The 24,867-nt window shown below is 42.5% G+C and overlaps 1 protein-coding gene across 1 annotated transcript; it reads left to right on the top strand.

Moving 5' to 3' along the window:
• The first annotated feature begins 7,642 nt into the window (after positions 1-7,642).
• On the top strand, positions 7,643-24,867 carry lmnb2 (lamin B2). The gene is made up of 12 exons (XM_029633306.2): positions 7,643-8,072; positions 11,266-11,402; positions 13,412-13,568; positions 16,523-16,648; positions 17,736-17,906; positions 19,498-19,623; positions 19,862-20,082; positions 21,126-21,354; positions 22,438-22,545; positions 22,719-22,838; positions 23,827-23,916; positions 24,633-24,867. The coding sequence occupies exons 1-12, from the start codon at positions 7,869-7,871 to the stop codon at positions 24,669-24,671; spliced, it is 1,728 nt and encodes a 575-aa protein (XP_029489166.1). The 5' UTR covers positions 7,643-7,868; the 3' UTR covers positions 24,672-24,867.

The raw sequence follows: 24,867 nt of genomic DNA, 5'->3' as shown, positions 1-24,867 counted from the left end.
CCCCAACACATAAACTATTGCAGCATAAATACTGGAGGCTGAGACAGGAGGGGTCTGGAGACACTGTGGCCCCCTCCGACGATACCCCCGGATAGGGCCAAACGGGCAGGATATAACCCCACCCACTTTACCAAAGCACAGCCCCCACACCACTAGAAGGATATCTTCAACCACCAACTTATCATCCTGAGACAAGGCCGATAATAGCTAAATGTAATACATTTTTAAATTCAGGCTGTAACACAACAACAACGTGAAAAAGTCAAAGAGTGCGAATACTTTCTGAAGGCTCAGTATGTCCTCTGGACTTCTGTAATATAGGATGGGGTGCAGAGCAAATGTCAAATTGTACATAGAGGATTTCCATAAATATGCAAGCTCCAAAGAAATTGTTTGGTGATCAAGAATTTGCAAGCTCAGCAATGGGGAATCAAGCAACAATTACTAGCATAGGCCTACTGTTCTTTTGGTATGAAATTGCATAAAATGAATAATTTACTTATGAAGCTTGCTTTTGGAATTTGTTCAAATGAATTATTACATAGGCCTACTTATGTAGACAAAATAATGAAAAGGGCTGTCTGGTAACCTCAATCAATAGACAAATATTTGTAGTTGAACAAGTCATTGCATGTATAGATTTTAGTTTAATTGACTTGAAAAAGCTTGTGACTTGACTTGCACCAAAGATTATGGATATACTGACAAGATACGTCTCTACACCCTAACAATGGGAGTCGTTGTCCACAAAGCGGTCTAGCTCCCGCCAATCCTTTCTTTGGATTGGGTTGTTGATGTCAACTGCCTGTATTCAATGGAGAGAGAGGCTATGCTACTAGCCTCATGTCAAGAATATGCATAACCATCTCGAGACAACTCCTCTATAAAGTGTTTTTTCTCAAAGTTGCCGGTATGTCACGCGTGATACTTATATCAGTACACTCGTGACAACTTAAGCATTTCAAAACCTCTATTAGATCAAGTAAACCTCACGTAGCAAATAAGCCATTAATTGTTTTATTGACCAAATTCAACACTCTCATTTGACCTCCATACAAAAAAAACACCACCTCTTGGAGGGAGACAGATTTTCCTCTGAGTTGGGCCTCTCTCTTCCTCTCTGCTTGGACTTAGAATGCATGACTTGGACTCGGCTCGAGACTCGACCCGTTCTACTTTGCACTCGACATAAGACTTGAACCTTGTGACTCGAATAATAGTGACTTGGTCCCACCTCTGGTAATTCCTAGTGGGAAACTTGTTGATCATCCCTGAGCTCCGACTTCTCTCACATGCTAACCTCTAAGGAAATTACGTCACCTACTAAGGAAATTACCTTGATAACGGCAGTTAAATGCAACATCAAAACATTATTTATAAAATAGAATCTATTAAAAGGATACTTCGGGATTTTGGCAATGAGGCCGTTTATCTACTTCCCCAGTGTCAGATGAACTAGTGTATTCATGGATGCCAAAGGAAGCTAGAAGTCGTATTCTTATGTTAACTTCATGGTTGTCCCATGAAAGGAAGCTAGGCTAGCAAGCAAGCATTTTAGCCAGAGTTGTGTCTTTGGCTATGCCGGATTAAGTGATTTGACATGCAATTCAATAAAATTATTTCTCTGTAATTAATATTACCTGATTGAGCTAATCAGGTAAATAATTAACTAGAAATTCGGGGCACCACAATATAATGTTTATAGAGCTGTTATCTTTCAAATAATCTCTTAAAGACCTAGTCATCTTTTATTTCAATAGCAGTCAATATTTAATCGTCACCTTGTTAAGTCTCTTCTGAAAGTTGTAAATTCTTGGTTATCTTCACGAACCCTGGCTAACAAGTTGAATCAGCAATACAAAATTTGGTTGAATTATTTATTTACTAAATACCTAAATCATCACACAGAATGGATCATCATCATAAACCTCATCCACAGGCCAAAGTCATGACAACAGGGTAGCCCAGGACAACAACAACTATAAGTGTATACTGTATGACAGAGTCATCAACGGTTTAGGTAACATGAAAGAGGAGGATGGCATTGACGTTTCATGACAAGTAGGCTGTGTCAACATGTTGTTTTCTACTTGCAGGCACACACACACACACACACACACACACACGCACACACACACACACAGAAATCAGTACCATGGACAGCCACATATTTAGCTTAAGTTGATTGGACTAAACAGTTTCTGGTATCTTTTAGTTGTCACTGTATTAGACTAAGCAGAGGTGATTTAGATGTTACAATTTTGAAGTTGAAATGGTGCTGGAATAGTGGAGGCAGCTCCTGTTTTCTTTGAGACGTGCGGTAACTCTCCTTGGTTTTAAATCAATAGTTGTTTAGTAGTCCGAAAATATCCGGAACATTACCTTGCTTGACCATGCTGTAGGTCATGTAACTGTTTGTTACGTGCAATATGCTTTGTGGACTTCACCAGACAGTGGTTGCTCTCTGGCTTTATGATGAAATAAAAGTGTGGTTGAATTTATTCTGCCACTGTGTCTTCTTATTGTCTCGGCCTTAGGCCTCTTTATCACGATTGCAAGGCAGAACTGACAGGTTAAAGAGTAAACAACTCAGTTATTACTGAGTATGTTTATTTGCTTTCTGTATTGGCTTCCCCAGTGCTTTTACCCACCACTACTGACCCTACGAGGTCCGGAGCCTGCTGGTTTTCTGTTCTACCTCATTCATTTCACACACCTTGTGTCCCAGGTCTAAATCCCTGATTAGCAGTGGCGACCGGTCATTCATGGCTGTTTTGAGCCCCGCCTGTTTAGCTAAATGAAGTATATATTTTGGGGGGGGGTTGATGCCTGTTTTGCATGTTATTTTGCTACATATCAGTTTGCAAACAATGTAAAATCAAATTTATTGAGTGAATAAAGCCGTATACAAACATGGTGTCTTTCTTGTGTTCTTGAGTAAGGCAGCTCCAAAATACAGCTGTTTCAGCCTAAAGCAGTGCTTTCTGTGGTGGTGGGGCAGCCAAGGGAAAATACACAGCGTAGGGGTTGGTAATCTTCTCTAGTTGCCCTGTGATTGGCTCAGTGTTCTTGTCACGCCCTGACCTTAGAGATCCTTTTTATGTCTCTATTTTGGTTTGGTCAGGGCGTGAGTTGGGGTGGGTATTCTATTTTTTCTATTTCTTTGTGGTTGGCCTGGTATTGTGTCTCAATCAGGGACAGCTGTCTATCGTTGTCTCTGATTGGGAACCATACTTAGGTACCCTTTTTCCCACCTGTGTTTGTGGGAGGTTGATTCTGTTTAGAGCACTTTGCTTGTGAGCGTCACGGTTTTGTGGTGTTAATTTTTTTTGTTTGGCGTCATTTGGATTAATAGAGAAAATGTATGCTCACCACGCTGCACCTTGGTCAGCTCCTTATGACAGTTCTGTCACTCATGGGGACACTACCTCACCGCAGAATCTACAGGGAGCTAGGCAGTTCAATCCCCTTTGGATGCTGCCATAGATTTATATTAGAAGTGCCCATCTAAGAGGGCTCAAGGTCATTGGCCACAGTGTTACGTTTCTGTGTTGTAGTTTGTGTAATTGAGTGTGTGTTTCAGGAGATGGCTTCCTGAAATCCCCCAAGCAGCTGATTGGTCAACTCCACGGCTAATTGGAGCTGACCCCGCCCCCTCGTCAAGTTACAGCTGTATCCCATTAGACTCCTTCTCCAGTTATAAAAGCCAGTGTTCTGTTGTTTAGGAGAGAGATCATTGCTGGGAGGAGAATGCAGAAAGATTGATTGTGATATAGAGAATGCAATTGCTGAGAGCTGTGTTGGATGTTTTTCATGGAGCTGAGGGTTATATAGTGTTGGTGGTTTCTCAGAAAGCGATTTGGTATATACTATGTCAGTTGTTGCTGAGGGAGTTGATTGGTTATGTCTGGTATGTGTCATTAGGACTCACTGTTTTGATTATTGAAATTGTTTGTTATCCTGTTTTCATTTGTTCCCAGGGGGGAAGGGGAAGGCACCTGGGGAGTGCTTAGGCAAGAGGCCCGCAGGCCTGTGGTCCCTTTCCCCATCAGAATTTAGCCTACTGTTCTGACTTGGTGGTGCACATGTAGTCTATAGCCTGTTTTAGAGAAATGTCATCATCGAATATTGTAAGAACTTTCTTTGTCTGCTTATATGCCCCCTTTATTTATCCTATGGTTTTGACTTGTTAGAACGGCCCATGTTCTGGATTCTGTCGCTTTACATTTCAAAAGTGCTGAACAAATACTTATACTGACCATGTCCATTTTAGCTCGCTCATTAATGTCTTGATCGAAATTACGGATTGCCTCTTATCCGCTCATCTTTTCCTTATGTCATAGTTTGTACATCTTAATTGTTATAGGCCTATTGCTTATTTAGGTCTCTAATTCATCATTTCAGGCAATGTTGGTATGATTTCATTGTTTTGCTTACTTTGTGTATTATAATTAGCTCATGTGCTTTTCTTGACAAGGAGGAGATAGTATATGATGTTGTTGGGTTTGTAACCATGTTTACCAGCGACAGTCTCTTCCCATTCATATATCTGTTTTCGCCAAAAAGTTCAGTAATAGACCCATGTAATTCCAGTTAATATTGCAAGAGTTCTTTTTTTGTTTGTCGTTGCGGTCTGTGTGTCGGTATATTTTATATAGAAGTGGATCCTCAGGATTGTATTTTCATTTATTTTTAGACCACATAGGTCGAATAAAATACTTCAAATTTTAGGCTAACCGAGTGTCTGTCTCTCTCTCTCTCTCTCGTGACTTAGAAGTGTAAAGTTAAGGCCTCAACATCTTGCTGAATTTATCTTAACTTACATCAATGTCTGTTGGTGTCCATTTTGAAAGTGCTGAACAAATAGGCCTACCTTGTTTGCTTGCACTTGTTTATACTTTGAGATACGTGTTAATGATATAAGAATACGCATACATATACTGAACATAAATGTAATGATGTTTATTTTATTATTGAAGGAGAATGTGGTTCTTTTCAACTCCACAAGGAGTCAGTAGTAACCACATTTGTTTAAGCAAGTCTGGCATATCAGCTATGGTTTTTAAAAAGGCAGTAAATGAGGCTGAATGAACTGTTTTGCTGCCAGACAAGGCTCTGCTGATAGCCAGGTGTAGTGGTGGTAAGGATTCACTCCATGGTGCAGAAAGGAAACCTCTGCTGATGGGACAGCTTTGTGGGCCCTAACAGTTTGTGGGCATGTTTGTCTCCGTTATAGTGCAATTAATGTATTGTTTAGTGTTGTGGCTTTGCTGACTGCACAAAAACATATTTTTTTGAGTTTGCCCCACCAAGATTTACATGCTAAAATCACCATTGATGATGACAGGGTAACAATGAAAAAAAGCAGAAGAGGTCCAGAGATGAATATGAGGGAACGAGACCAAAAATTGTCAAAGGGAGGAGGCAGAATCAGGTGGGAGCATTCTAGCCAATGAGAGGGCAGATATGCTCCTGAACAACAGGGCATAGATATAGATAGAGGACTCATCTTTGTATCAATGAAACTACTATATCTGACAGCATGGGCAGCGTCTCAATTTTAAATGAGTCAATTTTCTTCTTATTCATCGACTGATTGCCCCTAACAAAGATAATTGAATCACTAGCATGTCATTCCAGGACATGGAGATTTAGAAATCATTATTCCAAGTAAACATGTAAGACTACAAAAATCTATAGCACAAGTATTGTAAAGGGTGCCGTCTTTCAGATGGGACGTTAAACAGGTGTCCTGACTCTGTGGTCACTAAAGATCCCATGGCACTTATCATAAGAGTAGGGTTGTTAACCCCGGTGTCCTGGCTAAAATCCCAATCTGGCACTAATACCGTCACGGTCACCTAATCATCCCCAGCTTACAACTGGCCCATTCATCCCCCCCCCCCCAAGTCGTTGCTGTAAATGAGCATGTGTTCTAGTTCAATTTACCTGGTAAAATAAGGGTTAAATAAATCTAATACAATTGTAAGGATGAGAATTAAATTAGTAATGCCTGACCTGTCTAAAAAATTCCTATCTTTCATATGAACTGATTAGAGATGGTGTTTGATTTGAGATGGTGTCGAGTCTCTACTATCCCAGCTATAGATGGCGTTCCACTCTTCGAACCCTCTAAACGGCGCTTATACACAATCACTAAGGCAGGGCTCATTATTTAATTCATACTGACATAAGATTAGCCACATTATTTAAAAATGTTTTTAACTAGGCAAGTCAGTTAAGAACAAATTCTTATTTACAATGACGGCCTACCCCGGCCAAACCTGGGTCGCCACCCTATGGGATTCCCAATCACGGCCGGATGTGATGCAGCCTGGATTCGAACCAGGTATTGCAGTGATGCCTCTTCCACTGAGATGCAGTGCCTTAGACCGCTGCGGCCACTCGGGAGCCCTGTCAATAGGCTTAGTTGGAGTTAGCGAACAGATTGTACACCATATAACGAAAGATTTGTTTGTCTCCATTTATGGCTGTTACAGGTTTGCCTATACAAAACGCCGCAGTAGATTCTTCAACTAAACTGGAGTCTGTTTCCCAAAAGCTTCTTAAGGTTAAGTTCATTGTTAAAACCTTCGTAGGTGCGTCGTTACATTTCTGCGCTGTTAACCGAAAACATCGTTATTTACCTTGCGTTTTTATATTTAGCATTTTAATCTTCCGACACAGAAATGTCTCCTTTTGACAGGTGCCCTGGGCCGTAGGTCAAAACAAGACACAGGACAATTATCATCATCTCGAGTGAGGCCTAACAAACTAACCCCTACCAGATACTATAGGCTTATATGTGTGTTTTCTTTTCCCACGTCAATTATCCTTTTTTTTTACCATTCTTTTAGAAAAAAGTCCATTCCTCCTTATTTCCACCTCCATCAGATTCAAGCTCCATCTCAACTTCTGGCATCGTCCATTAAGTTCATATCTGATTAAAAAAGAAAATAACTAAAACTTAACTAACCTTCTGTCAGCTGTTCATAGCTACAAACGCACACGCTGTTGCTCGGAAAATAAGCTTTAAGTGCACTCAAAAGCAGATATTTCTGTTATTTCAGTCTTTGGGCTGTGTTTACATCCTAAATAGAAGCAGGCCATTGGCTGCCTTCATCACGAGGGGTATGTACGGGAGTTCTGATTGGTTCCATGTTTAGCAGTTTGGCTAATTTGCCTGAGCAGACAGAATGAAATATACTTTTTTATAGTTTTTATGAGAACATGTGCAAGAATTAACTGTGCCAACACATCATCGGAATGTTCAAGTCTTGCAGCTTGGGCCCACCACCTAAATGGGGCTGCACATGCTGACAGATGCCATAATTAGGGCCCCGTGGTTTGGACTATCATGTCACATGACCTAGATATGAACCTTTATTTGAAGCCTTTTACAGAAATGAGAATTGCATAAAATGAAAGCAATTGTCTGAGGATGGTAATGGACCAATCTGATATAAAAAAAAGTGGGACAATTTGTAGAAAAAGCTTTAAAGAAAAGGTTCAAATCCAGGTCATGTGAAATGATTGCTCTAAACACAATATAGCTGTTTTCGGACAGATGCGATGTCTATCTAAGTCTATGAGCAAAACCCAACTCTCCTTTTGGCGCGGTCCGCGTGAAGTTCGGCCATTTTGTTTTGGCGAGGTCTTTCAAAACTAGGAGAAATTTAGCTACATGTCTTGGTAGTAGACTGCAGATTTCATTCATCAAACAAACTCCTTTAGGTTTTAACTAAACCGCTTTTGGAACCTCAAAACAACAAGTGCGTGGCGATCGAGTATAAGGAAGAATAAAACAATTAAAAAATAAATAAAACAAGTTTGAAAACATTACAGAGTGGAGTAAAACTTGAAGAATCATGGCCACCGCAACTCCAAGCCGCGCCGCGCCTGCTGGAACCCCGCTCTCCCCGACGAGGATATCGCGCCTCCAGGAAAAACAAGACCTGCAACATTTGAACGACAGGCTTGCCGTTTACATCGACCGAGTCCGGTCACTAGAGCTTGAAAATGACCGGCTCATGGTCAAGGTCTCCGAAAAGGAAGAAGTCACTACACGAGAGGTCATTTTTAACCATTAAATCTCTTATGTTGCTAGCTAACCCTATAACGTTAATTTAACGGTAGTTAGCTAACGTTAGCATTTAACTAGCTAGCAAGCTAATTAGCTACTAAGTTACCGGTTAAACAACAATCTAGTTAACAAATCGAGTTGATTAATGGAACACACCGATAACCAACTTGTGGTCTATCAGTTTGTATATTTTTTTCGAGCAGTTTGATTTGTTGCTTGGCTGTATTTCTCACGGGCCTTGGCTGAAACTAGCTGATTAGCATGCTAGCAAGTTTGTAGCTACTTAACTTGTAGGTAACATTGTACTCGTCCAAAGATTTTGTCCTGTTACACTGTCTCGCCATAGTTACATTGTATCAATCGTTGAGACTATTGTTTCATTGTAATATTTCACTAGTCATCTTGCTCATTCCTGGTGAATCATATAGTTAACTATAAGACTCGTGATGTTAGTCCCTTTTGCATGGTAGCTAGCTGTCGTGCCTACATTTACATGCACGATTAGCCAGCTAGGAATACACGTTTTGGGTGTTCGAAACTCCCGCGATTATTATTGTTATTTTGGAGGGGAACTTGGTTGTGTTGATTACACTCAAATGAACAAATCTGACCTTTCTCTCTCTAAAAAAAAATGAAGTCCAAGATTAGTACATTGCGTGGTAGATAAGGTAAACTAACCAAAGTTGTCTCTGTCCTAGTTAGCAGATTGTAACCGGCTATATGTTCATTTATATTACCAATTACAGGATAGGTACGATACTGTTTGGCATAGCACAGACAATTTTCGACCAACCAAAATAAATAAAACATTTTTGCTCTGAGGTAGTCCAACAATGTGTACGCCTTCATCTTGTCTATTTAAAATATTCTCTCATTTATCGAGACAGGTGTAGGTGGGTGCACTTATCTGTCAATGAGAGAATATTTGAAATATACAAGATGGCGGTATACATTTTTGTTGGACTAATTCATGGAGCAAAACATTTTATTTTAATCACTAAACATTCAAACCAACCACCTGCAGCTGAACATGGCCATTTTGAAGATGCGTGTTTGGCCCGAATCTAGAACGAAGATGGTATGGCCAAGGTTGGTCATATTCTCTGTGCTGTGCCAAACAGTACCTGTCCTGCAACGGCTAATGGAACATCACATTAGTTGTTACAATCCGCCACTAAGAGCAGTCCAGGTGGTTTTGTTTTTACCCTGATGTTTACCCTGATGTTTATTTCACCACCATCAGCATTTATTATTGTTATTCCCAGTGCAGCATAAAATCCACATCTTCTGTGGGATTCCTATCACGTAGGATTGTGTACAGTAGGTGCAATTTGCTGTACAGTTCCTTTGTCTGATTTATTTGACAACTTCAGTCTCGGGGCTCCTGAATGACTTCAGTTCAACTCAGTGCAGAGGATTACATTGATAACTATTTCACCACCTAGAAAGCATACAAATGGGGGAGCGGGTAAATTCATTGAGCTAGCTATGAGTTGAGTGGTTGTGGTTACTGTTGATATATGGTAGTTGCTAGGTACACCTGTTCAGCGTTATGTCAAAGGTGCTTACTAACCTGTCAGCTCGTACACCTGTTCATTGCTAGGTTAGGAAGCACCTTCCAGCTCGTCTAGCTACTACATTCCACTGTTACATAGTGGTTATGTAGAAAATCTCAGCCACTAAGAAGTGCTTTGACTTGGGCTCGGTCTACTGAACAGACCCCAGAATGGGATCATTGTCTGGACTTGAGCCAAACTGTAAAGAGACACCGCCCTGTTTCCAGCCGAGGGGAGTGTTGTTGGGCTGCCGGGGCTGTGCAAAGTCAAAGTTCCAGATGGGAGTGGCCCGGCGGGGCGCCTTTTCAAAGTTTTTTTTGTAACTGTTACTTTCTCCCGGCCTGTTTTTATATATTAAACAAGCCTGTTGTGATTTTTCACAGCATGAGGCCACATGCATTGCTTAAACAACTTAGTATGCAAATATTGATGTTTTGGGAAAAGTAGTTTGATGCATGTCAGATGGCCTCTTGAAAGTCGTTGCAATGATTTGTATTTGATAATGGAATGAGTTAAAAGTGACTGTGCAAAGAAAGTGGTGTTCAAGAAAAAGTCATCTCTACAAATGTGTTTTTAATGACCAGTTTAAGATATAAACAATTTTTTATAACAAAAGGTCTGAGTGGTATTAACAGGTTTATTCAATCTTTTCGTTTGGGAATTGTTAAGCAAGCCACGCCCGCAATCTGTTATGTATGAGGGGGGAAAAATCTGTGGAATGCTGGATAGTACAGGCTTCTGACCGGGCACAGCTCGACTGACAGTCTGTGCCATAAGACTGCTAAATAGCCTATTTAATACTACCCCAACTATCTGCACTGACCCTATGCACATTCACTAGATAGAGATATATATATATATATATCTAGTGAATGTGCACTCACACGCACTTCATTGACACCTGCACACAACCCACACACATTCATACCGACACAACACAAACACTCATACATACTCATTTTCTGCTTCTACTCACTTTACTCTTATCTATCCTGATGCCAAATGACTTTACTCTGCCTTCATGTACATGTCTACCTCAAATACCTCGTACGTCTGCACATTGATGTGGTACTGGTACTTCCTGTATATAGCTCCACATTGATCTGGTACTGGTACTCCCTGTATATAGCTCCACATTGATCTGGTACTCCCTTTATATAGCTCCACATTGATCTGGTACTCCCTTTTATATAGCTCCACATTGATCTGGTAGCTCCACATTGATCTGGTACTTCCTGTATGTTGATCTGCTGGTACTCCTGTATATAGCTCCACATTGATCTGGTATCTGCTCCACATTGATCTGGTACTTCCTGTATGTAGCTCCACATTGATCTGGTACTTTCCTGTATATAGCTCTGTATATAGATCTGGTACTGGTACATTGATCTGGTACTGGTTAATCTGGTACTCCCATTTATATAGCTCCACATTGATCTGGTACTTCCTGTGTTTTGCTCCGTTCTTGTGTATTTTATTCCTCTTGTGTTACTGTTTAAAAATAAAACTCTGCATGGTTGGGAACGGCTTGTAAGCAATCATTTCACAGTAAAGTTTACACCTGTTATATTGGGAGCATGTGACAAACTGTGATTTGTGTGTGTGTGTGCTTCCTCTCTGCACCAGGTGACTGGGATTAAGACCCTGTACGAGGCAGAGCTAGCGGATGCACGGCGTGTCTTGGATGAGACGGCCAGGGAGAGGGCCAGGCTTCAGATAGACCTGGGCAAGGCCAACTCTGACGTGGAGGAGGTGACCAGGAAGTAAGTAATAACACCCACTGATACCCAAGATTTGGAGTCTGCCTGAAAAGTGTGTTATTCAACGGGAAAGGCTGCACATTCCCCTCACTCTGGGAGAGGAAATGGTTGCGTTATAGGCCAACATGACAAGATGTACATTCCATTACGTTTGACCGTCGTAGGAAATCTTTGTGTTGGTTGTATGACATTCTACACGCAATCCTTTGACAGGGGGTCATCAACTAGATTCAGCCGTGGGCCAAGCTGGTTGAGAAAATGCCAAGTGTACAAAGCTGCCATTGGGGCAAAGGGTGGCTACTTTGAAGTTTCTCAAATATAAAATGTCTTTTGATTTAACACTTTTTTTCCCCTGTGTGTGTGTCTACATGATTCCATATGTGTTATTTCATAGTTTTGATGTCTACACTATTATTCTACAATGTAGAAAATAGTTTTTTTTTTTTTTTTGAAACCTACTCATTAAATGGTTTGTGTTAGCTTTTGACTTGTACTGTACAGCTCTCTATTATGCATGAACAGATTTCCAACATTAAAATAACTTTGAGCTGATCATTAAGCAAGTCATTAAGCAGCGCCCCCTCCCTACAAAAAACGTTATTTTAATATAGTTTTTCTCAGCGCCGCCAGTTGGGGAACCCTGCTTACGCACTTGCTACACACATTCCTTTATGACATGCTACACACATTCCTTTATGACATGCTACACACATTCCTTTATGACATGCTACACACATTCCTTTATGACATGCTACACACATTCCTTTATGACATGCTACACACATTCCTTTATGACATGCTACACACATTCCTTTACAGTCTGTTACACAAAATAGCTGTGTTATATGACAAACTGCAAATTCCTGCCCTACAAAAACGCTTTGTGTGTTAACTTGGGGCAGTATGACAATCTGTGGCGTTTGTTCTTTTAAGATCCAAATTCTACGCTCCCAACCCAAATTGTTTATTTAATATCTGAGTTTCTAATCCTACTGAATGTGTTTTCACTGCCAAATGTTGCTAATCTCTTCAAAGCAACTGTTTTATGACCCTGTTGGGGTTCATTTGAATTAAAGTTAGTCAATTCGGGGAGTGATTTTGATTCAAACTTTTAAAAAAAATCTGTTTGAAATACATAGCATTTACTTTAATATATTACGTCACAAGTTAGAAGTCATTGAAAATAGATGGCTGTTTTTTTTCTTTACTTCCAATTATTGAATTGGAATTTTAGTTTACTTCCTGAATTGACTCCCTTCAATCGAATGGAATCCAATCCTGTGTTGTATGTTATTATCCTAGTCAGAGTAAATTATAAATCCTCACGTGATCTTATTCTCTTCACTTAATTAACTACATGGTCTTATGAGCAGGGTCATTTTGTGGAGATGCCTCGTAGTCTTGACTCCCAATTACTCTTGCTGTTAGTGTAAACCTGGTTCACTTAATCTGAACTAATCCTATTTCCCCCCAAAGCTGTTTTTGAATGACTTGTTAAGGCAGTTGGTTTGATGCTTGGGGGAGATTTACGTCTGTTCCTCAAAAGTTCCAGACGCTTGTTTTGATCATTGTTTACATGGTTGCTAATTAACACTTTGGTAGACAGGAAGTTAGTTTCTAAAGCACTGGCTGTCTTGGTTACCGCTGCTAACCACTGAAGGACTATCCTCTTTATCGGTCTTGTGGGCATGCTTACCTTTAAAGCAACGTTTAATGTGTAGCTTTACAGTCGTGATCCTTTTTTTCTGTTGGCTGATGCTGTACAGCACAGAAGAAGTGCTGAGATTTCGGTGGCCTTTTTTTGTGCCTTTTTCTGTGAAATCAGACTAGGGACAAACACGCTTTAATATATCAAACAGTTGGTTGGAAATTGGCAAAAGTTAAACAAATTTCAGTCTAAATCTCTTTGGTTTGAAATAGTACTTATGGACACTTTCCTCTGGGTAACTGTTTTTATTTTCTGAAAATAAATGCACATGGTCTCAGTGTCTGTTTGTTCTCCATCTCCTCAGTCTGAAAAAGAAAGATGGCGACCTGACTCTTGCCATGGCTCGGGCCAAGGACCTTGAGGCCCAGTTCAACAAGAGTGAAGCAAACCTGGCCACGGCCCTCAGTGAGAATGGAAACCTGGCTGCGGAGGTTGCCGACCTGAAGGCCCAGTTAGCCAAGGTTTCTGTACCTTTTACAGTTTCTCACGACACTGGTTATAAAATAATAATAATAAAATGGGATTTATAAGATGCTTTTATCCAAAGCGACTTAGTCACGAATTAAAACATGTTTTACGTATGGGTGGTGCCGGGAATCGAACCCACTATCCTGGTGTTGAAAGCGCCATGCTCTAGCCAACTGATCTACAGAGGACCACACAAACAGTCTGAAGTGTTACTGATAATGACCAAAACGAGTCCAAGGCCCTGCACTGTATTTCTAGCCTGGTAGGACGGGCTTCTGTTACGTCACACAGCCCTGTCTGGTTTTCTACCAACAAGGTCTGTGCGTTTACTTAGAAGGACAAAAGGGAATCCCACGCACAATATTTCTAGCCTGGTAGTATCCTTATCTGGATTTCCTGTTTTACTCACACCTGCCTGCTACTCGCCATACAGTCCACTTTCTTCTGTTAAGGCTGGAGGTTGGGCAACCACAAGTGGCAAACTGAACGGAAGTGACCCAATTGAAAGTTGGTAGAGATGGTTGTCGTTAGTTACGTAACTGTTATGGGCTATATATGTACATTGGAACAAGAGAAGTGGGGGTGGGGGATGTGAGTCATATTATTTGTAAAGTATGTCCACACACGCATACACACTTTGGTGAGTCAGACTGAGCTTACACACACACTATCATGTTGCCGCAAGGTTAGGATATACACACACACACTATCATGTTGCTGCAATGTTAGGATATATACACACACTATCATGTTGCCGCAATGTTAGGATATACACACAACTATCATGTTGCCGCAAGGTTAGGATATACACACACACACACACTATCATGTTGCCGCAAGGTTAGGATATACACACACACACTATCATGTTGCCGCAAGGTAAGGATATACACACACACACTATCATGTTGCCGCAAGGTTAGGATATACACACACACACACTATAATGTTGCCGCAAGGTTAGGATATACACACACACACACACTATAATGTTGCCGCAAGGTTAGGATATACACACACACTATCATGTTGCCGCAAGGTTAGGATATACACACACGATCATGTTGCCGCAATGTTAAGATATATATATATATACACGCGCTATCGTGTTGCTGCAAGGTTGGGATATATATATACACACGCGCGCTATCGTGTTGCTGCGAGGTTAGGATATATATATATATACATACACGCGCTATCGTGTTGCTGCAAGGTTAGGATATATACATACACGCGCTATCGTGTTGCTGCAAGGTTAGGATATATATATACACGCGCACTATCGTGTTGCTGCAAGGTTAGGGTATATATATACACACGCGCTATCGTGTTGCTGCAAGGTTAGGATATATATATACATACACGTGCACTATCGTGTTGCTGCAAGGTTGGGATATATATATACACGTGCACTATCGTGTTGCTGCAAGGTTGGGATATATATATACACACGCGCTATCGTGTTGCTGCAAGGTTAGGATATATATATACACGCGCACTATCGTGTTGCTGCAAGGTTAGGATATATATATATACACACGCGCTATCGTGTTGCTGCAAGGTTAGGATATATATATACACGCGCACTATCGTGTTGCTGCAAGGTTAGGGTATATATATACACGCGCACTATCGTGTTGCTGCAAGGTTAGGGTATATATACACGCGCTATCGTGTTGCTGCAAGGTTGGGATATATATATACACACGCGCGCTATCGTGTTGCTGCAAGGTTGGGATATATATATACATGTGCACTATCGTGTTGCTGCAAGGTTGGGATATATATATATAAGGTTAGGATATATATATATACACGCGCTATCGTGTTGCTGCAAGGTTGGGATATATATATACATACACGCGCTATCGTGTTGCTGCAAGGTTGGGATATATATATACATACACGCGCTATCGTGTTGCTGCAAGGTTGGGATATATATATATATATACACGCGCGCTATCGTGTTGCTGCAAGGTTAGGATATATATATACACACGCGATCGTGTTGCTGCAAGGTTAGTGTATATATACACACGCGATCGTGTTGCTGCAAGGTTAGGGTATATATACACACGCGATCGTGTTGCTGCAAGGTTAGGGTATATATACACACGCGATCGTGTTGCCGCAAGGTTAGGGTATATATACACACGCGATCGTGTTGCCGCAAGGTTAGGGTATATATACACTCGCGATCGTGTTGCCGCGAGGTTAGGATACACACACGCTATCGTGTTGCCGCGAGGTTAGGATACACACGCTATCGTGTTGCCGCGAGGTTAGGATACACACACGCTATCGTGTTGCCGCGAGGTTAGGATACACACACGCTATCATGTTGCCGCGAGGTTAGGATACACGCTATCGTGTTGCCGCGAGGTTAGGATACACACACACGCTATCGTGTTGCCGCGAGGTTAGGATACACACACACGCTATCGTGTTGCCGCGAGGTTAGGATACACACACACGCTATCGTGTTGCCGCGAGGTTAGGATACACACACACGCTATCGTGTTGCCGCGAGGTTAGGATACACACACACGCTATCGTGTTGCCGCGAGGTTAGGATACACACACACGCTATCGTGTTGCCGCGAGGTTAGGATACACACACACGCTATCGTGTTGCCGCGAGGTTAGGATACACACACACGCTATCGTGTTGCCGCGAGGTTAGGATACACACACACGCTATCGTGTTGCCGCGAGGTTAGGATACACACACACACGCTATCGTGTTGCCGCAAGGTTAGGATACACACGCTATCGTGTTGCCGCGAGGTTAGGATACACACGCTATCGTGTTGCCGCGAGGTTAGGATACACACGCTATCGTGATGCCGCGAGGTTAGGATACACACACACACACTCATGTTGCCGCAAGGTTAGGATACACACAGGTCAGACCTTAGTTCTTACACACCATGTCTTGTGTTTCCAGGCTGAAGATGCCCATTCTGTAGCTAAGAAGCAGCTGGAGACCGAGACTCTGATGAGAGTGGATCTGGAGAACCGCTGCCAGAGCCTGACGGAAGAGCTGCAGTTCAGGAAGAGCATGTTCGACGAGGTCTGTGGACACATAGAGATAACATCCATCACTGTTTGCCCAGGGTGGGGCAACACTATTCATTGGGGGGGCCCTCAGGTAAATGGCTCCTGAGTGGCCGCAGCGGTCTAAGGCACTGCATCTCAGTGCTAAAGGCCTCACTACAGACCCTGGTTTGATTCCAGGCTGTATCGCATCTGGACGTGATTGGGAGTCCCATAGGGCGGCGTACAATTGGCCCAGCGTCGTCTGTGTTTGGCTGGTGTAGGCCGTCAGTGTAAATAAGAATTTGTTCTCAACTGACTCGCCTAGTTAAATAAAAAATGAATGACAAATAAGTACCACGTACTGCACTAAAAACCTACTAAAACTATTTATTGATTTAAAGCCCCAGCAGGTAAATAAATGTCACATTTTAGAAACGGTAACTTCGGGCCAACTTAGTCCTGTACACTGAGTATACCAAACATTAGGAGCTCCTTCCCTTTTTCACCCCTCAGAACAGCCTCGATTCATCAGGACATGGACTCTACAAGGTGTCGAGAAGCGTTCCACAGGGATGCTGGCCCATGTTGACTCCAATGCTTCCCACAATTGTGTGAAGTTGGCTGGATGTCCTCTGGGTGGTGGACCATTCTTGATACACATGGGAAACTTGAGTGGGAAAAACCCCCCAGCAATGTTGCAGTTCTTGACACAAACCGGTGCGCCTGGCACCTACTACCATAACCTGTTGAAAGGCACTTCAATCTTTTGTCTTGCCCGTTCTCCCTCTGAATGGCACTCATACACAATCCATGTCACAAGGCTTAAAAATCCCTCTTTAACCTGTCTCCTACCTTTCATCGGGTCCGTCTGTCATAAGAGCGGGTGTTTAATGTTTTGTATACTCAGTGTATAAAGTCCTACAGCTGCTGTGGATTCAAACACACACACACACACAGTGAAATGAGAACAAAAGCTACAACTGATTCACATGCCTCCTTTTCTTCACAAACCAATTGATATGAAAGCTGTACATCTTTACACCTGGGCATGTGCAAGCATACTAGCCGTGTTGTCATGGGAACGCCTGTCCGACTGGCTTGGTGACCCTCGTGTGTTTTAGGAGGTACGTGAGACTCGTCGACGTCGCGAGAAGCGTACCGTGGAGGTGGACAGTGGGGTGACCCAGGACTACACGTTCCAACTGGCTCAGGCTCTGCAGGACCTGCGCAGGCAGCATGAGGAACAAGTCTCCATCTACAAGGAGGAGCTGGGCAACACCTTCCAGGCCAAGGTATGTAATGATGTCTGACCCCGTGCTTCCCACCCTAAACCTTTTTTATATCTGTAAGGCTAGGGGTTTATGGCCATTATGACCTTTCTTTGACCTTTAAGAAACTAGCCTTATACCCCTAGGCCATCCTTTCCTACAACTTGGTAGCCTGGTGGAACTTGGTAGCCTGGTGGAACTTGGTAGCCTGGTGGAACTTGGTAGCCTACTAATCATTGATTTTAGTTGAATCGTTGTGTGCTTTTGCTACAATAGAAATGTAGAGCGTTTGGACAGTATTCAGAGCCCTTGACTTTTAACACATTTTGTTACGTTACAGCCTTATTCCAAAATGGATGAGATGCCCCCCCCCCCATCAATCTACACAAAAATACCCTATAGTGTCAAAGCAACAAACAAAAAAAATCTATACATTTATAATTTTATCACATTTACGTAAGTATTCAGACCATTTACTCAGTACTTTAAAGCACCTTTGGCAGCGATTACAGTCTTGGGTCTTCTTGGGTATGACGCTACAAGCTTGGCACACCTGTATTTGGGGAGATTCTCCCATTCTTCTCTGCAGATCCTCTTAAGCTCTGTCAGGTTGGATGGGGAGCGTCGCTGCACAGCTATTTTCAGGTCTATCCAGAGATGTTCGATCGGGTTCAAGTCCGGGCTCTGGCTGGACCGCACAAGGACATTCGGAGCCTTGTCCCGAAGCCACTCCTGCCTTGTCTTGGCTGTGTGCTTAGGGTCGTTGGAAGGTGAACCTTTGCCCCAGTCTGAGGTCCTGAGCGATCTGGAGCAGGTTTTCATCAAGGATCTCTCTGTACTTTGCTCCGTTCATCTTTGCCTCGATCCTGACTAGTCTCCCAGTCCCTGCCGCTGAAAAACATCCCCACAGCATGATGCTGCCACCACCATGCTTCACCGTAGGGATGGTGCCAGGTTTCCTCCAGACGTTACGCTTGACAGTCAGGTCAAAGTGTTCAATCTTGGGTTCATCAGACCAGAGAATCTTGTTTCTCATGGTCTGAAAGTCCTTTAGGTGCCTTTTGGCGAACTCCAAGCAGGCTGTCGTGTGCCTTTTTACTGAGGAGTGGCTTCCGTCAGGCCGCTCTACCATAAATGGCTGTGGTGGAGTGCTGCGGAGATGGTTGTCCTTCTGGAAGGTTCTCTCCTCTCCACAGAGGGACTCTAGAGCTCTGCCAGAGTGACCCTCTGGTATTGGTCACCTCCCTGACCAAGGCCCTTCTCCCCAGATTGCTCAGTTTGGCTGGGAGGCCAGTCATATAATCAATTTTAGAATAAGGCTGTAATGTAACAAAATGTGGAAACAAAGGTAGGGGTCTGAATACTTTTCAAATACAGTCCTGTGGGGCGTCTAAGGGACACATTGGGAAATACGACCATAATGATTTAGAATTGGCTATGAAAGTTAGGGGGGGTTGGGGGTTGTTGTGAAACAAGTAGTCAATTTCATACTATATTTATCATGTATCTGTGACAAGTTAATTTGATACTGCTGTTTGGTCCTTTTGTCTGTAGTTCCGGCCTGCGGGAGTGTAAATGACATGTTTTGTTCTCTGCCCCCACCCCGTCTGTCTAGCTGGATAATGCAAAGGTGTCGTCTGAGATGAATGACAAGGCGGTGAGCACAGCTCGGGAGGAACTGCAGGAGGCTCATATGAGGATCGAGAGCCTGGCCTACCAGCTCTCTGCCCTGCAGAAACAGGTACACATACCGATTAACCTGAACGGCATGTTAAGTACTGTTGTTCATCTATCTGGTCGTCTGAACGTTTAAACACAATCTGTTTATTTACTTCCAGATAGCCATCTACTGAAATTACTTTGTTTATTTATTATTTATATTATATATTATTTATTATTATATTTTGTTTACTTCTTTGAACTGTCTGTATTTTGTACTTTTTACTAACGATTTTGTCATCTCGTCCCTCCGTGTGTAGGCCTCTGCCAATGAGGAGCGTGTGCGTGAGCTTGAGAACCTGGTGGCTGGAGAGCGGGACAAGCACCGCATGCAGATGGACCTGAAGGAGAGGGAGATGGCTGAGATGAGGGAGCGTATGCAGCAGCAGCTGAACGAGTACCAGGAGCTGCTGGACGTCAAACTGGCCCTGGACATGGAGATTAACGCGTACAGGAAACTGCTGGAGGGAGAGGAAGACAGGTGAGGATGGGATGGACGGACGGACTGACTGACTGACTTCACTCATCCAATAGAGAACAGGGGAAAGCTGATTTAAAAGAAAAACACTTAGCCATCATTGCATCTTGCAAACTAGTTGTTAGATTTGGTCACCAGACAGATGAGCAGTGCATTTCTTCAACCCCTGCCTGAGAAGTTCCACATCACTCTGTGAATTCCAGCCGGTACATTCCTCACTTGTTATAGGGATGCCGCAGTGTCTCTCTCTGTCCGTCTGTAATGCTGTTGTTGGGCAAGCTGCTGGAACAAGTCCAACTGCATTCATCCTGTTACACTAAACAGGTAGACTAATAAATATGGCAATAATTAAAATCGTTCAAATGTATTTATATAGCCCTTCTTACATCAGCTGATATTTCAAAGTGCTGTACAGAAAACCCCAAAAAGCAAGCAATGCAGGTGTAGAAGCACGGTGGCTAGGAAGAACTCCCTAGAAAGGCTGGAACCTAGGAAGAAACCTAGAGAGGAACCAGGCTATGTGGGGTGGCCAGTCCTCTTCTGGCTGTGCTGGGTGGAGATTATAACAGAACATGGCCAAGATGTTCAAATGTTCATAAATGACCAGCATGGTCAAATAATTCTCCGTTCTGGTTTGTCACTGACCCCCCCCCAGGTTAGAGAATATCCCCCAGGCTAGTACAGAAGGGTAAACAACTAGCTAATTTGAAACGGGCCTCTCAAGCTGACACTTGTTTCTCCCCCAAATGTCACGCCTCTTAACTTTTACCTGTGAGTAGTTCAGCGGGCACCAGGTGAAGGGTTTAGGGAGGCTTATCCAGGTGCTGCAGGATAGATGTCTATGACAGGTTGGTTGAGACCCTGAGCCAATCAGGTAGCACCAGACAGACTACTGGAGTGAAGAGCAGAAGACTAAAGGTTGACTAGTAAAACAATGTCTTCCTCCACAATACAGTAGGTATTTGTTTTCTTTGATTAAAGTATTGGGTAATTGGGATGCAAGTAATGGATGACTCACGTTTCTTTCTCCGCCCCCACACACACAGACTGAAGCTGTCCCCCAGCCCGTCCGGCCGTGTGACAGTGTCCCGCGCCATGGGCACAGGCTCTTCCCGCTCCTCCTGGGCCAAGAGGAAGCGCGTGGAGTTGCAGGAAGAGTCAGTGGTCGTGCCTCAGGTTCACATCAACCAGGAGGCAGAGGCCATCGGCAGCATCACCATTGAGGAGACTGACCTGGAGGGGAAGTGTGTCACCCTCAAGAACGACTCAGACAAGGTACCGTTAGCTACTCATAAAATGACTATTCAGAATTACAATTAGTGTTGGTAGTCGAGTCACGATTCCCTATAGCTAAGTTCCGAGTCATCAATAGTTGAGTCACTAGTCATTATGGCTGGGTCTGATTTTAACAAAAAAATACCACATTAATTTTGGTTGAGTAAAAATGTCAACGTTTGAAAGCAAAACAAATAATTTGGTTGTTCTTTAGGTCATAATTGCCTTCAATATGCAATAGCCTATGAAACAGAAGTCCTTCATTAACAGGTTTACACAAATATTTTACTTTTATGTTCAACAGTTATGTCAAATTAGTAATGCTGTTTTTGAATGGATGAATGGTCTCTAGATGGAGTTGGCTATCGCTCCTGTCAGATTGACCAGATTAATAATTTGCAAAAATAATTACTGGCTCTAAGATACTTGTTGTAGCCGATCACTGATATTTCTGTGAATGTTTTATTCTAGAGCGAAAACTTAAGGGAGACTAGGGAAAGTGAGAAGGTAGAGCGAGATGACAAATTCAAAGACGACCTACTTTTAAAGTCAATACTATTGTTTTAAACTTCGTAAAGGAGTTAGTGTTTCTTAATTAACCAGGCGAAGCTAAATGGTAGACTGGTGGTTACGGGGAAGCAAGCGAGTCGCTTGTACGGCGTGTAGCCTAGGCTCCGTCTGGGATCATGTCTTCCCACACTGATTGCTTGCTCCCACGCAGCTCACCAGCTGATGTAGGCTGCGTGTGCCGGTGCTGTGTCCTTTCCCCTGCTGGAGAACAGAACCCTCGCTGCTCTGCCCACCCAGTGCTGCTAATATTCTGCTTATCATAGCAGCCTGTTCAGTCCAAGTGCAAATACAAGTGCCAGGAAGGAAAGTCCGAGTCACCAATGGTCGTGTTTGAGTCTAAAGTCATGAAAATTGTGACTCGAGTCAGACTCGAATGCTACAACACTGCAATTGCATATTACAATTCAATATGACAACTTCTCTGATCCTTCACCGTTGTCAAGTAATCAATAATGAATTGCGTGTTTATTAGGATCGGTGAAAGAATTGGTGTTTAAAACACACTGTCTATAGGACCAGTCTCTAGGTAGCTGGAGGCTGCAGAGGCAGATTGGAGAAGGAGAGGAGATCACCTACAAGTTCTCCCCGAAGTTTGTCCTCAAGGCTGGCAAGACTGTCACGGTAAGCAGCACTCCTCCTCAGTCAGTCTGTGACTGGTCTTTATTTATTTATCAACTAGATTCACCCAAGTGGTAAGAGTTTGTAAATCCACTTTTGTAACAATTTGATTAGCCATTTCCCCTGTTGTTGAACATAGTCCTGATTTCATCTTTCTGTGTGATGTCCTGTTTTAGGTGTGGAGCTCAGACGCAGGTGTGTCTCACAGCCCTCCCTCTGACCTGCTGTGGAAGAGCCAGGCCTCCTGGGGCACCGGGGATGACATCACCACCACCCTTGTGAACTCTGACGGAGAGGTGAGCATGGGGGGGAGGGAGAAACGCACCCCTACAGTGCCTTCATAAAGAATTCACCAATGCCTCCCTTCATTACACCCAGTCACTAAAAAAAACAGGCGTCCTTCCTAACTCAGTTGCTGGGGAGGAAGGAAACCTTGTAGTTACTCCACAATACTAACCTAAATGACAGTGAAAAGAAGGAAGCCTTTAAGAATAAAAATATTCCAAAACATGCATCCTGTTTGCAAGAAGGAACTTAAGTAAATCTGCAACAAATGTGGCAAAGAAATTAACTTTGTCTGGAATAAAAAGCGTTTGGGGCAAATCCAACACATCACTGAGTACCACTTCATATTTTCAAGCATGGTGGTGGCTGCATCATGTTATGGGTATGCTTGTCATTGGCAAAGGACAAGCATATCCATAAATTCACCTTTCATCAGGAGAAAAACCTTAAACACAAGGACAAATATACACTGGAGTTGCATACCAAGACCATGTTGAATGTTCCCGAGTGGCCTAGTTACAGTTTGAACTTAAATCGTCTTGAAAATCGATGACAAGACTTGAAAATGGCAGTCTAGCAATGATCAACAACCAGCTTGAAGAATTACCCAGAAAGACACTACGCTGCCAAACGTGATTCTAACATGTATTAACTCAGTTGTGATTTCTTTTTAAAATTAGATTTTTATAAATAACATTTCTAAACATGTTTTCACTATGTAATTATGGGGTATTGGGTGCGAGAGAGAAAATCGTGTTTGAATTCAGGCTGTAACACAAAATCAAGGGGTATGAATACTTTCTGAAGGCACTGTAAGTTCAATATTTGTTTGTCTTTTCTCAGACATTAGCTACATGTCCTGAATTGTAATATCAATTTGAATAGCCTTTTACAAATATCGCCATGTGCAAAATATTTGGTGAGGGCGAAAATTGCAGAATAAGTACAAGACCTATGCAGAGATTTTTGTTGTTGTTGAGCTGTTGTCTTCCTGTCCAGGAAGTGGCTAAGAGAACCGTCACCAAGACGTTGATGGAGGTGGAGAACGGAGATGATGATGACGACGACTTCGAGGAGGAGGAACTGAGAGTAAATTATTTCCCTTGAATTGAATCCCATAATGAACTTATCCCAGTCAGGTTGAACTTATCCCAGTCAGGTTGAACTTATCCCAGTCAGGTTGAACTTATCCCAGTCAGGTTGAACTTATCCCAGTCAGGTTGAACTTATCCCAGTCAGCGGAAGTTTAAGCTATTGCCATCTGGTGTTTGACTATAAAGATAGTTATATTATTCTTACTCGTGCCCAGTGTTTGCCCGGTGTTTTACCCCGTGTGGTAAGTTACCCTAACAGGTAGGCCTACATTATATTCACTGTTTATGCAGGGTTTTTGGGGGACATAAAATGTATAAATCTGATGCCAACGAGTTAAAAGATCAAATTCAGAATCTGGTTAAGGATTAGTCCAATAGGGTAAGTGTTGATAGGTTGAAGCATGGGGTATCTATGTATTTATAGCCACTATGCTGCATCAGTTAAGCTACAGGCGACAATACTTTTTACCGATATGTTATTGGGCTCATTTCTGAAGGTGGAAATGATATTTTAGATGATGTCAGCGTAATTTTATTTGTACTCATTTTGGAGTAGGATGTCCGCTTAAAGTCGCCAGAACTGAGCTTCTCAGTCCTTCTACATAAAAACGTGCTACATGTGCCTATACTAGATTAAGATTTAATGTAACTGCTAGTGTTAATTTAGTGGTGTATTGTTTTGTCTTATATCTTACCCTTGTTTCCTTCCAGGGAGAAAAGGCCTCTTCCAGGGAATGTTCAATCATGTGAAGAAGTTCCCATAGTTTGTTCTCCTACAAAATCTGCTTCTTTTTCTAGAGCCACTCAAATCTTTTTGTATAATTCTGTCTTGTGTTCTTAATATTTTTTTAATCTTATAAGACAATTTAAGAGCCTGCCCATATTTTCAAGACCCCGTTTTTAACATCCAAGTAATCATGACGAAATAAAACAATTTTTGCCTCGA

The sequence above is a fragment of the Oncorhynchus nerka genome, linkage group LG24, assembly GCF_034236695.1.
Source record: "Oncorhynchus nerka isolate Pitt River linkage group LG24, Oner_Uvic_2.0, whole genome shotgun sequence".
NCBI lineage: Eukaryota > Metazoa > Chordata > Actinopteri > Salmoniformes > Salmonidae > Oncorhynchus > Oncorhynchus nerka.
Note: the sequence above shows the minus strand (reverse complement) of the source record. Positions and strands in the feature narration are given on the sequence as shown.

Bases quoted from the DNA above. Each gene is read 5' to 3' on its own strand.
- lmnb2 (XM_029633306.2), top strand. From the start codon at position 7,869: ATGGCCACCGCAACTCCAAGCCGCGCCGCGCCTGCTGGAACCCCGCTC. The intron at 8,073-11,265 runs GTCATTTTTAAC...TCTCTGCACCAG, and splicing joins AAGAAGTCACTACACGAGAG to GTGACTGGGATTAAGACCCT. The intron at 11,403-13,411 runs GTAAGTAATAAC...CCATCTCCTCAG, and splicing joins GTGGAGGAGGTGACCAGGAA to TCTGAAAAAGAAAGATGGCG.